The following is a 13,981-nucleotide window of genomic DNA, read 5'->3' as shown; positions in this document are numbered from 1 at the left end:
TCCTTGTTTGACATAACAGTTTACTTTAAAAATGCTTCCCAATACATATTGACTGTAACAGTTTTTTGAATAGAAAACACAATATTTATGGTACTTAACCTGCTCAAAAGACAATATTATTTACCGTACTTAACTGCTGTAAGTAAAATAATAATACTTCAGCTTTCTCATGCTTACAAATACTCAAGGTTCACACGCCATACCAATAAGTTACAGAGTAGGAGGGTAGATTGTGATGTTTTGATTTCCAGTAAAGATTAAAATAATATAGTTCTCATAAGTTGATGACTTGCATGGCTGAGCTCAGTGGTTCTTCAGGTTTGGTGTTGAGACCATTTACAGATATAAACAGACAATGTGTCTGTTTTTCTGGAGACAGGATTAAGTCCTTGAAATCTCTGACATGGACAAACGAGACCGGAATTAAGCTTGCAGATGGGCGAAGAGACAGAATGAGACCTGGTTGGGCAGCATGGTGGTACAGTGTACTGTTTCCAGGAAGAAATAATCCAAAGGTTTCTCCTAATTAGTGAATGTGTATTCAAATTTCTTGTCAAATATTAAAAGATTTCTGGAAATCTGTAAGGCAGAATTTCAAAACATAATTGTAGAAATTCGTTTCCAAGAACTAAGTCTAATCTTTTTCCATTTTGATTTGACAAATTGTTGCTAAATTGTTAAAAGTCTTCCGCACTGAAGGTCTGGATGTTGGAAACAAGTTACATCGCTTCCATATCAAAAAGGAAGAACTGCCAGGAAATACTGTTTAATAACTAAAAACATTTTAAAGATTTTTGACTTTGAGTTACTTTTTGTAATTTGGTGCCAGCTAAGCTCACTTGACAGCAGACTCGCTCTAAGTCACAAGGTTTTTGGATGAAGCCCCACTCTAGATTAATCCAAGGCACCGTCTGCTTGCTCAAGCGGATTTAAATGACACCAAAGCATGATTCATTAACTTCCTGTTTGTTGGGACTTGAATGCAAATCAATCAGTGTTGCTATGTAGGCAAACAATGACCAGATTTCAAAAAAACTAATCTTATCCTGTGAAACATTATGGAATGGCCTAAAGACCTAATAAGGCACCATCTGAATGCACAATATTCTGCCTTCCAATCTCAGTTCAGGTTGTCCTCAAATTTGCGACAGACACTATTGGTTTCTGAAAATCATGTTGGAAGTCGAAATGTCATAAGACAGAACCAATTTCCCCAAAGGAATAACATTATAAATGGGGGATTGGTCCTGGAACCAAGGCTGAAAATCACTCGGTGTTAAATACTCTCAACTCTTTGCCCTGTCAAGTCGCTGAGGTGACTGTTGATGCCTGCATGCCGTAGCGCAAGTTCATCAGTCAGTGTGGGGGATATAATGAAGTCATCAACACTTTGTTGCCTGTTTAAGCTTAAACATGTACAAGTCTGAGCATATAGGCATATAAGTGCGTTAAAATCACGGTTGTTGTGCCAACAGAATAAAAAACTTGTTTCCAACTTAATAAGAACAGTTCCACATATCCAGCCATACAGATGGCAGTGCGGAACATCAAATGCATGTATATGTGTGCTGGTGTGGCACTGGAAAGTTAAAGTAGTGTGTCAATTTACAAACATTATAAGTGCTGTTTGCTGTCATAAAGTCAAGTACTGCCTGGATAGGATAGAACTCTGGTTGCACACAATCTATTTCCCATACAAATAGAAATTTAAAACTGGACTGTATATTATTTTTTGTGTACTGTTAAAGGTCTTCGATAATGTGCACTTTATTTTTAACTTTGATTTAAATGTCTCCCATTCCTATTGGAGGATCAGTTCAGACTCCAGCAAAATGTACTATTAACAGTATGCAGCAACCTTATGGATATTTTTTAAAAGTGCTTTGTCAACATGGTCATGAAACAATAACTGTTGAATCGAACTGTTCACTGCTATACATGCTTAGTGAGAATTCCTGATGACACATTATATGAAGGAAATTCTGCTCTCTATGCATCCCAATTCTGAAGGAGAAGTAAGCCAGGAATGTTGCTTCCTATTGCTAAGTAGAAATTACAGGTGGTTGTTTGACTATCAGCTGTGGAAGTATTGTGCTCAGCTGTGATTTTTCCTTCTGTCAGTCTGCTCTCATTGACTTTTTAAAATTTGTCCTTGTGGTGTGAGCATCACTGACTAGGCCAGCATTTTTGCATATCTTTAATTTCCCTTGACTAAGAGCTGCTGAGCTGTCTTTCTCAGAACTGCTGCAGTTCTTCTGAGGCAGGTGCTCCCACAGTGCTGTTAGAGAGAGCTTGCCAGGATTTTGACCCAGGGATGGGGAAGCAATTATGGTATAGTTGCAAGTCAGGATGGTATGCGACCTGGAGGGGAACTTCACGTAGGAGTGTTCCCAAGCATCTGTTGCTGTTGTCCTGGATAGTAGAGGTTGTGGGTTAGGAAAAGCCTTCATGGATTGCTGCAGTGCATCTTCTATATGATGCAGACTGCTGCCCCTGTATGCTGATGGTGTGGAAGTGAATGTTTTAAGATGGTGTTTGGATTGCCAAGCGAGTCAGCTGCTTGGTCTTGGATAGTGTTGAGGTTCTCAATTGTTATTGGAGCTTCACTCATCCTGACAGATGGAGAGTTTTCCATAACACTCCTGACTTGTTCCTTGTCAAAATGGGCAGGTTTTGGGTAGTCAGAAGGTGAGTTACTAGCCATTAGAATTCTCAGCATCTGACTTTACGGTAATTTAATGTTACTAATGAATATGTACAGATTAGTGTGTGGTGACGCTATGTTTTCAAACTGCATTTTTCTAGCATAAATTTTTTTGTGTTGCATGGTGAGATTTCTTTTTACTTCCTGTGCTTAATTGTATTTAATGCTTTTTCTTCTTCTCCTGTTGCTGTGGTTGCAGTTCCCGAATTGACACTTCAATCAGGTACAGTGCTTTGCCTAAAACCTTCTGAAGTAACAGCAAATCTGTCACTCTTTATATAAAGTAACCATCTTTTATTACTGCTTAACGTTTTCAAAAGGTATCAAATCTTTATTTTATCATTCTATATAGATAACAGCTTTAGGATGACATTGTTCATAGCAAAGCAATGAGCATATATCATTTATTACAATAAATACTTGTGCTGTAGGGGACTAAAACTTCATCCATTCACATTCAAATGCATTAATTTTACAAACCTCACTCAAATGTGGCCAAAGATTTATGTTGTGGGAGCAAACTTTTTTGAATAGCTGCGTATACAATTTGAGCTTGTATCTTAAAAACTGTATGTGAAGATGCTCATTTGATATTTACTGACATTTCATTCCTGTGATAGGTTATTGTAAAAATTAATCCTGAGAGGTTTTACACTCTGCCTTCAAAACTAATTTTTACTTGATCAGTTCAAGTTGGCAGTAATTTAAGAGAGGCATACTTGCTGATTTGTCAGTCTGCTTAAGTAAAAGAAACTGAATTCATGGTGTTTGAATCACATATAGGCAGCATGAAAGCACGTATTTTCTGTAGAACTTTTCTCTTTTCCCATCCCCGTATGTTATATTGAAATCCTTATGCAATGACCGGGCTCACTAAATAATTGTAGAGACTGCAAAAGCTGTCCCCACCAGTTTAAAGAAAAATCATTCTGTGCAACTGGCCTTTCATTCAGAATGGTGAGTTTGATTGCATTTTAGTATGGGATCAATTGCAGGCATTCTTGACCTTGCCCCATAAATACACATGAATTACAAGTGCAACTAGAAGAATTTAAGAGAACCAGATATTTTAATTTTCTATTTGGTTGTTTATAGTGATACAAACTTCAGTGGGATGGAAAGCATCTTGAAAGAATTTAAACCTGTTTCATGGGCTAACCTTAAAGATTCTGGTGCAAGAATTGTATCTATGTAGAATTAAATAATCTTTTCACTTACTGCTAGAATTTAGGAAGTTATGTGCATCAAAAGATTTAGGGGTTAGAATTTAATTGTTGGTGGGAGTTTTGTTAGTCAGGGCTCAGGCAGGGTCCACACGATGCAGTCTTCAGCAACAAGAGAGGTCCTGTCATGCTGCTGTGGGATTTCAATTCATAGGAGTTATTGGAGGAAAGGATCAAGAGGGCATTATGGTTGGGATGCAAGGCAAGCCCAAATACCCTTCCATGTAGATCACAGAGGATGACTTCCTCTTGCAGCCCTCAGGTTAAAATTGCAAATGGGCTGCAATTATATCATTAAAACCAGATTTTCATATTCAAAAGTGGGCCCTGCTACCTTTTTCCAAGCCCCCTTTATTTCATTGAAATTGCATCCAGTTAAAGGCAAAGAAATTGACTGTTAGGACTCACACAGACACAGTAGGGCCACATAGTTGCCTTCTGTGCTCTAATCATTCTATTATTCTGTGGAGTCACGATGGCCAATTTTAAGAACTTTTTTTTAGCCTGAATTTTGCACTTGCAAAGATGGTGAATGCTGACATTGCACCATCCTTACATCTTTAAGACTGACTGCAGTGTCTGATGCTCACACATATACCGGTAAATGCAGAATTCTGTAAGTTGCTGTCAGGGATACCATGCTCCTCCTCAAATTAAATCAGTAGGTTGCTGTGAATTTCAACTTCCATGCATACTATTCTCACTAGAAAATAATGAAAATGTTGGATTTTGAATGGAGGTTAAATGACTTCTTAATAGCATTCTACGTCATAATCACTACTGAACAACTTTTGTAGCCCTGATAAACTTACTTTAGAAGTCTGGAGTGTTATTTCTTCTGTTCCATGATTAAAAGTCCCATGCATCTTTTTAAGTAATCAATTTTTAGTTTTTAAGATTTGATAATATGGCCTTTTTCTTAATCCCATTTGTATGCCCCAATCTTTATTCTGTCGGTTATTTTCACTTTTTAATTTGATCTTTACTTCCTGTTTGCTGTTAGAAAATTCTACATTCTGATTGGCTACTTATCCTGTTTACACCAGAGAAATCCCTTAAAGCTGACATCAAATGAAATTGACACCATGATAGGGGACATTAATACCACCTTTATTCGAGGTTAGTGGTGAGCACAATCCCTTTGCTGCTGAGCCACTTTCTCAACTCCCAAACCTCCTCCAAAGGAATACTTTTTTCTATTTCTTTAAATTAAAGATTAAATATTTTGAGTTGTGTTGCCAGGAAATATACTATGTGAATAGTGACTTGTTAAATTTGGAGGAAAACTTTGTGTTGTTACTTTACAGCTTCCCCTCGAATTTTGCATGGGATGTGTGAAAACTATCATAAGTTTACAAAACCAAAGCGTATTAGAGTTTGTGTTGGAACGTGGAACGTAAATGGTGGAAAGCAGTTTCGCAGCATTGCTTTCAAGAATCAAACTCTTAATGACTGGCTGTTGGATGCACCAAAAAAAGCCAATGTTCAGGAATTTCAAGGTAAGATCTTGTATTTAATTGCACGGAATTTGTGGCCGTAAGAGCAATGAAGCAACCAGTACTTGCCGTTATTACTTTGTAAGAATGGGCAGTAACTTCTGGTATCCTTGTGCAGTTAAATTCAGAAATCCATAAGTTACTGTCAGTGATATCCTGTTCCCCATAAGCTATACTGGATGAGTTTAGAACTCACTGGCTTGTTCAAATTATTTTGACTACAAGGTGTAATGATGAAAGCAGGCTGCTATACATTTAAATCCTGGATCTACGCTTCTGTGTGTAACAGGAATTTATTAAGTGCTTGAAAAGGTCTCCTTCTTTCTTCAGCTCTGGTTTCCAGCTCTCTTTCCAGCTTTGTTTACTTTTTGCAGACTCAACAAATCAAGCACAATGAACATAGATCAGTCAATAGACACATATAATCAAACAGAAGAATTGAACCATTGAACACTCCACAAGCCTTGTTTGGGAGTAACCCAAATTTTTTAAGGTTCATAACCACCACTTTTACAATTCTCCTAGTTTTCAGATTCCTCCATGGCTTCTTCCCACCCTTTTTCTATTCAGTTTCATAATCTGCCGAGTATTGTGTTCTCTAATTCTGGCTTCCTGAATATCTCCGATTTTAATTGTTCAGTCAATGGCAACCATATCTTCAACTATCTGGATCTAAGTTCTAGAATTTTCTACCTTACTTTCCTCCTTTTAAAGCATTCCTTAAAATCTACCTCACTGACCAAGATTTAGGTCATTTGTCCTAATGATTCCTTTTGTGACTTGCTGTTATTTTTATAGAATGGTTGCACCACAGGAGGAGGCCATTTGGCTCAAAGAATTTATGCTGTATTTCTGTAAGAGCTATTTAGGTAGTCTTTCTTTTCCATCGTTTCTTCACAGTCGTACAAGCCTTTTTTCTTCAGATGCCTATCCAATTCCCTTTTTAAAAGCCTTGATCAAATCCGTCTCCACCACCCGATCGTAGAAAGTTTATGGCACAGAAGGAGGCCCCTTAGAGTCAAAGTTTTACAACACAAATGATGCCCTTCAACTGTTGTGTTTGTGCCAGCCATCAAGCACTTATTTATTCTAACTCATTATCTGGCACTTGGTCTGTAGCATGTATTTTATGGCATTTTAAGTGCTGACCTAAATGTTTTGAGGGTTCCAGCCTCTACCACCTCTTCGGGCATTCTCACCACCCTCTGGGTGAAAAGGTTTTTCCTCGAATCCTCTGTAAATCTCATGACCCTTGCCTTTAAAACTATGCCTCCTGGTTAATGATCCCTCTACAAGGGGAACAGTTTCTTCCTACCTACCCTATCTATGTCCTTCGTAATTTTGTAACATTGCCAATTATTTCTAAGCAAGCTAAAAAGCACCAGCCACCCAACTTAATCTCGTTTTCTAGCATTTGGTTTATAGCCCTGCAGATTATAACACTTCAGGTGCACATTCAGACACCTTCTGAGAGAAACTTTTCTGCCTCTGTCCCCTCAGGCGGAGAGTTCCAGACCCCTGTCACCCTCTGGGAGAAAAAATATTTTCTTGTTTCCCCTCTGATCCACTTAACTATCATGTTAAATCTATGCCCCCAATCAACAACCTCTCTGCTAAAGTAAGTAGGGCCTTCCCATCCACTCTATCCAGGCTCTTCACAATTTTGTATATCTCAATCAAATCTCCCCTCAGCTTCCAAAGAGAACAATCATGGCCTATCCGATTCTCCCTCACAGCTGCAATTTTCCAGCCCCAAAAACATTCTTAAAAAATCTCCCCTGTACCCTCTTGTGCAACTACATCCTTTTATAATGAGATGACTCGAACAGCACACAGTCCTCAAGGCCTGGCCTAACCAATATTTGTAGTTTGCTAGGCAATTGCATTCCAAATGCTAACCATTCATTGTGTAAAAATATTTTTTCCTCCTGCCGCCTTTGGTTCTCTGCCAATGACCTTAGAACTGTCCTCTAGTTCTTTTATCAAAGTCAGCAGCAAGTACTGTTCCTTTGCCAACAAAGTTTTTTTTATTAACTTGGCTGTGCACAGTACAGTTTATGTAGTGTGCTGTTGAGTTAGTAGCACATTACAGCAGAAATGTGAGATGAACCAATTAGTATGATTCTTAATTCCTTTTACTTAGCATAATATCTTGACCTTACAGTGTGAACAGCTATCATCACAGTTTGGGATAGTTAGGCACGAATGCACAATAAATGCAGCTTTGCCAATGTTGTCGACACCACAACAATTTATTTTTTAATTCCTTCTTGGCCTTGTCCCTCTTTATTTCTTTAGCCTCGTCTAACCCCAAACGCCAAACTCTGTTCCATTAACTTGGCCTCTTTTCCATTTGTCCTAACCTTAGTGGTTGTGCAATTAGTTGCCCAAGTGCCCCACTCTGGACGACTTTAGTGCTGTATTCTTTCATGACACTCCTTAAAATTAACCTCTTTTGCTAAGCAGTTGTTCACATACTAATTTGTCCTCCTTGGCTCATTGCCAGGGAAATTAAAAAAAAAGACACCTATGTGAATGGACATTTTCTTATATATTAAAAGCTCCATGTAAGTTGCTGTGGTATTCCCCTTTGTGCTGAACTGCTTGTTTTCAGGGGTTTTCTCTTTCATCTAGCTTTGTTCAGTATCCCCATTGTGCTGTTTCCCCCATTCTCCTCCTCCTCCCGCCGCCCCCCACCCCTCCATTATCCCTTTTAGTTTTGTTTTTTGAATTCCTGTTCCCCTGTCTCTCTTGGATTCCAGTTTATTGTCTGTTTTTCAATGTCACTTTACATCACTTGGCCACCAACCTGAATCCTAACTGTTCCTCTCTGTAGTTATAATTTGAGAAGTTATGCAGTCTTTCAAAATATTTACTGCTTCAACCCCACAATTACATATTAGCCTTCCCTATTCATTGCTCATTCTGTCCTATTTTCAGAAGCCTCTGCAATGATTGGTGACTAATGTATGTTTAATCTGTAAGATGCACTGTATCAATTAGCAAACATGATTTACATCAGTCTGGGCATCTTATTCTTACCTATGCTTTCCTTCCTGACCCTGCCAAATTTGAATACAAGTAAATTTTCTAATTTTTTTTTTATTCTAGACAAGGAGAGCAGACCTGTGGATATTTTTGCTATTGGGTTTGAGGAAATGGTTGAGCTAAACGCAGGAAATATTGTAAGTGCAAGGTATGTAGTAATACACATTTTTAGTTTTTGTCATTCTAATGAAGAAATGAAGTATAAGGCAAACTGCACTTTATCTTTTGGAGCACCTTTATATGATTGATTATGAAAAAAAATCATAAGCGATTACTCTTTTGGTGTTCAGTTTCTTTTAAGCAGGAAATGTCTGATTCATGTTAACCTAGAATGAATCCTTGTGTAGAATTACATGAAATTGTATTAACTGTTGGATTCCTTTTTATTTTGGCCACTAAACATTATAATCCTGAATTATTTGACTTTTTTTAAAAATTGTATTACAAAGAGGAAGATGCAGAGAATCTCCCAAAAATATTAGGGAACCAAGGGGCTTGAGAAACAAAGAAATTAGTATTAATAAAGATTTAGTACTTGAAAAATTAATTGCTTGTAGGTTGATAAATCCCTTGAACCAGATGAGCTACATTCCATAGTGTTGAAGGAGATGACTGTCGAGATGATAGATCTGCTGGTGGTTATCCGTCAAAATTTTAAATACTCTGGGAAGATTCCTGCAAATGTATCCCCACTATTTACAAAAAGAGGGAGGGAGAAAATGAAGAATTATACACTGGTTAGATTCTAACATTTTCTTATCAGAATATAACTGGATACTCAGAAAATGATGAAATAATTGGGCAGAGTCAACATGGATTTATGAAAGGGAAATTATGATAGGCAAACCTGTTGAAGCTTTTTGATGATGTACCTGTAGCATAGATGAAGGAAAACTATTGGATGTGTATATATGGATTTTCAAAAAGCTTTTGATAAGGTCCATACAGGAGGTTCGTAAACAAAATTAGAGCGCGTAGAATCGGAAGTAATAAACTGGTAGGGATTGCGCATTGGTAAGCAAACAGAAAGAAGTCAGACTAAATGGTCATTCCTAGTATGGCAAGCTAGTACAAGTGGATCAAGGATCAGTGCTGATGCCACAGCTGTTCCAAATCTACATAACTGATTTGGATATGGAAAACCAGTGATGAGGTAGATGAACAGTCATGACCTAACTAGCAAAGCAGGCTTGACAGGCTGAATGTGTTTCTTCCTAAAGAATGTTAAATGTAGTTAGAGTTTTTCTCCTGAGTATTTTTTTAAATAGTCAATTCTAGTAATAATTTTATTTAATCTTAGCATGGGTCTTGATATCGGCCCATGATGGATACTGGATCAGTTGTTACAGTGGATGTAAGAGTAAAGAGTGGTAGGTGGGACACATGGGTTGGCACTAAGTTGGCATAGTGGCTATGAAGGGCCATGAGGGTGGGTCATAGATTGGCATGGACGGTGTGAGGTTCATGGCGTAGATGTGGGGGGGGGGACCTAAAGTGGCATGAGTAGGTCATACAACTTTCCACCTGGTCCATCCTAGCAGCCTCTGCACACGTTCCTGGGTCACCTGCCACGAATCCCATTTTCATGACCCCCCCCCCCCCCCCCCCCCCCCCCACCCCAACCAAAAATTTGAACTTCCCAAGCATGTTCTCCCAGTTCAGGTTTGTGGAGCTGGGAATTCTTATGACTTGGGAGTGAAAATTCAGGCCAGTGTTTCAGATTTGTGACTTTCCATCAGACTTTTCAATTAAACTTGGAACCAGATTAGCACTTTAAGTTTTACATAAGAACATAAGAACATAAGAAATAGGAGCAGGAGTAGGCCATCTGGCCCTTCGAGCCTGCCCCGCCATTCAATAAGATCATGGCTGATCTGTCGTGGCTCAGTTCCACTTTCCCGCCCTCTCCCCATAACCCTTAATCCCCTCTCTTATCAAAAACCCATCAACCCGCTTCTTAAAAATATTTAGCGAGGCAGCCTCCACCACTTCAACGGGCAGAGAATTCCAGAGATTCACCACCCTTTGAGTGAAGAAGTTCCTCCTCAACTCCGTTCTGAACCGCCCCCCCTTTATCTTGAGGCTGTGCCCCCTAGTCCTACTGTCTTTTTTGAGCGGGAAGAGTCTTTCCACCTCTATCCTATCCATCCCATTCATCATCTTATACGTCTCAATGAGATCTCCCCTCATTCTTCTAAACTCTAACGAGTACAAGCCTAGTTTATTCAGCCTCTCCTCATAGCTCAACCCCCTCAACTCCGGTATCAGCCTAGTAAACCTCCTCTGCACTCCCTCCAGGGCCAAAATATCCTTGCGCAGGTGCGGCGCCCAAAACTGCACACAGTACTCCAGCTGCGGCCTCACCAATGCCCTATACAGCTGCAGCAAGACCTCCCTACTTTTATATTCAATCCCCCTCGCTATGAAGGCCAGTACTTGAAAATGTCAATTCTTCTGTTTTATTCGATTGTGGTCCATCAGGTGTTGTCTAGTAATGTGAAAAATTTCCAAGTACTTAGATGAGTGAAAAATGGCATCTCTTAAAATTCAGCAGCAGTGTAATTAATACATTTGAGCACATTGCGTTATTGGTATGATTGTGTATTTTAGTTTGTATTATTGTTTGATAGCACCACCAATCAGAAGCTGTGGGCAGCGGAGATTCAGAAGAGTATCTCCAGGGATTGCAAGTACGTTCTATTAGCTTCTGAACAGCTCGTGGGTGTATGCCTGTTCGTCTTTATCCGACCACAACATGCACCATATATCAGGTTAGCCTGTTTTGAAACATTATAAACATTTTTATTTTAGCTGTGTTTCTGCCAAGTGCGATCAAGATTAAATACTGTAATATTATTATTTGATCAATCCAATAACTTACACCAATGCATTTTAAAAAAATCTAAGTCTCCCATCCTGGGGCATCTTGACATAATCCAAATTTGATTGAAGCCTGGTGAAGAAACCCAAAGTGGTCTATGTATCGTTAGTAGTTTCTAATGTTAAATCATTAACATAGGAAATCTTCATAGAAGTTATACCAGTGTCAAATATTTAACACCTTGGGTGTGCCAAGGTGCCAACCAGTCAAGTTATCAGATAACTTCCACTATAGTCATTGACCATGAACTCTTCATTTTCTTCAAGTAAATCCCAAAAATAATGCTCAAGATAAAATCTGAGGTTCAAAATTTTCTAGTGCTGTCTCTATTTGACACAAATGTATCCAGTCTAGGGTGAGTGGAGCAGCACTTGTATGGCTTCACATAATTATTAGTAAGAAAGGCCATTCATCTCACCTAACCCACCAACCAGAATGCCCCTAAAGCTCTCCCTTCCCCATTCCATCACAATGCCCACTTGGTTTTTAAAATAATGTGCACTCTGTCATTATCATCACGCCTGGCTGTCTTTTTTTAAAATTTCATCTATTGTCACCTGTACTGAGGTATAGTGAAAAGTACTTTTTTGCATGCTATCCATACAATCATACCATATGTAGCTTGCAAAGAGTCGCCACGCTCCTGCGCCATCTTGAAACAGGGATGTGGTCATTTTCACAGTGTGATCAGTATTAAATCCCTATTCTTTCTCCACTCCCTATTGTGGAGTCTGACTGCAAGTATTTTAGGGCCTTGTGTCAAGGTCCGGTTTTGTGACTTAGAAGAACACAAACGACAGGGGAAAGAAATAAAGTTTTAAAATGAACTTTTAAAAAAAAGACAGCAACAATGAATTGCTGCCTTACATTAACATATCAATAGATGTGCATACACACACACACACACACACACACACACACACACACACACACACACACACACACACAATGCTTAACTCCCTGTCACATTCTGTCACACACACTCTAATTCTCTCTCATTCACTCTGGCTTCGTGGACAATATGAATCCTAACTTTGCCTTTTGCCAATATGAATTTGTGATCCTTTATCCAGCTCTTGCAGTTTAATTTCATTTTTCAGATTTCCTGTTGCCATTCTGTTTACTATTACCACCACTTTAACATGATGAATGCAGAGTCTCTGTTGTTTCAGTTTGTTGTGTTAGATGGTAGGACTGTAGGATTTCACATTTTTGACAATGAAAGCATTTTTGCAGACATTGCAGTGATAATCAGTGTCACTTAGATTTTTGAACGAAAGCTTTAAAAAGGGAAGACTAAAGAGAAGCTCGCAAGTTTGGCAGTAAAGAAAGATGTCAAATGTAGCAGTAACCTTTACTGCCCAGGAGTGAAAGTGCAGTAAGCTGTCAACCTGGTTTTTCTCTTTTCCAATAATGTTTGACTTGGTTCATTATATTGCATTCTTTCACAGGTTAAATGTCAGAAATGTATCTTGAAAACAAAACACAAAATTTTGATTAAAACCTAAGTAATGAACCACAGATCAAAAGGTTTAACAGCTGTAATGCTTTACATTTGCATTGGTATGGTAATCATTTTTTAATTGCCTGTTTAAACTCTCCAAGCCTAACTTTTGTAGACAACTCATATTTCAATCACCATTGAATTAAACATATTATAACAGTAGCTTGGGATGTGAGTTGCAATGAAGTAACATACCAAGCGCAGAGGCAATGATAGTAAAGTTGCGGCAGCTAAGGTGGGTTGAACACCCAATTTCAATGGCTACTACTAGACAATTCAAAAATGTACTTCACTGTGAAGTGAAGCTTGCTAAGCACTCTTGTGGTCAAGCTTGAAAGATACATTGGCCTTTTGGGCAATTCTTGTAAAACAAAAGGTGATATCTGAACTGATGCATGGGAGAATGATGCCTGTGACAGTAAAAAGTTGCAGAAGTTGATTTAGATTGGCCTGAGGTCAGGCCAATCTGGCATCTGATGTCTTGCACATTTGAAACATTTCTCATTAAAATCAAACTTAATTAACATGAGAACACAAAACTTGTATTAAATTTGAAAGGACTGATGGCTTTAAAATCACGGGATTCATGGTGGGCTGGCTAGATGGATACAGAACTGGCTTCGTCATAGAAGACAAGAGTAATGATGGAAAAATGTTCTTCAGACTGGAGGTCTGTAGCTAGTGGGATCAGTGCTGAGACCTGTTGTTTGTAGTTTATATAAATGATCTGGAAGAAAAAGTGAGTGGTCTGATAAGTAAGTTTGCAGGTGACATGAAGATAGGTGGAGTTTGCTGATAATGTCAGGGACTGTCAGAGGATGCAACAGGATGTAGATAGATAAGAGATTTGGGCACCAAAATGGCAGATGGCGTTTAACCCAGACAAATGCAAGGTGATGCATTTTGGAGGATCAAATTTAAGTGTAAATTATACTATAAACGACAGAACTCTTAGGGACATTAACATATAGAGGGATTTGGGTGTTTAGGTCTACAGTTCGCTAAAAGTGGCAACATAGGGTGGCCAAAATGATGAAGAAAGCATATGGCATCCTTGCCTTCATCAGCAAGGGCATTGAGTACAAGAGTTGAGAAATCATATTGCAGCTACGTAAAACATTGGTT

At 38.7% G+C, this 13,981-nt stretch overlaps 1 protein-coding gene across 8 annotated transcripts in view; it reads left to right on the top strand.

Annotated features, from left to right (window-relative positions):
* The window catches only part of synj1 (synaptojanin 1), a 127,825-nt gene that overhangs the window by 64,974 nt on the left and 48,870 nt on the right, over positions 1–13,981 (top strand). For 6 of the 8 annotated variants that reach the window (XM_080203605.1, XM_080203608.1, XM_080203607.1 and 3 more), the window contains exons 13-16: positions 2,904–2,927; positions 5,235–5,426; positions 8,535–8,619; positions 11,102–11,242. In XM_080203605.1, coding sequence (XP_080059731.1) covers positions 2,904–2,927; positions 5,235–5,426; positions 8,535–8,619; positions 11,102–11,242 — 442 coding nt within the window. The remainder of the gene's footprint in view (positions 1–2,903; positions 2,928–5,234; positions 5,427–8,534; positions 8,620–11,101; positions 11,243–13,981) is intronic. The other 2 variants (XM_080203609.1, XM_080203606.1) reach the window with 1 other exon arrangement.

This window comes from Carcharhinus amblyrhynchos, chromosome 15, assembly GCF_965287045.1.
Source record: "Carcharhinus amblyrhynchos chromosome 15, sCarAmb.v2.hapA, whole genome shotgun sequence".
NCBI classification, from domain to species: Eukaryota; Metazoa; Chordata; class Chondrichthyes; order Carcharhiniformes; family Carcharhinidae; genus Carcharhinus; species Carcharhinus amblyrhynchos.
The sequence above is the reverse complement of the archived record's forward strand: the minus strand, read 5'-3'. Positions and strand labels throughout refer to the sequence as shown.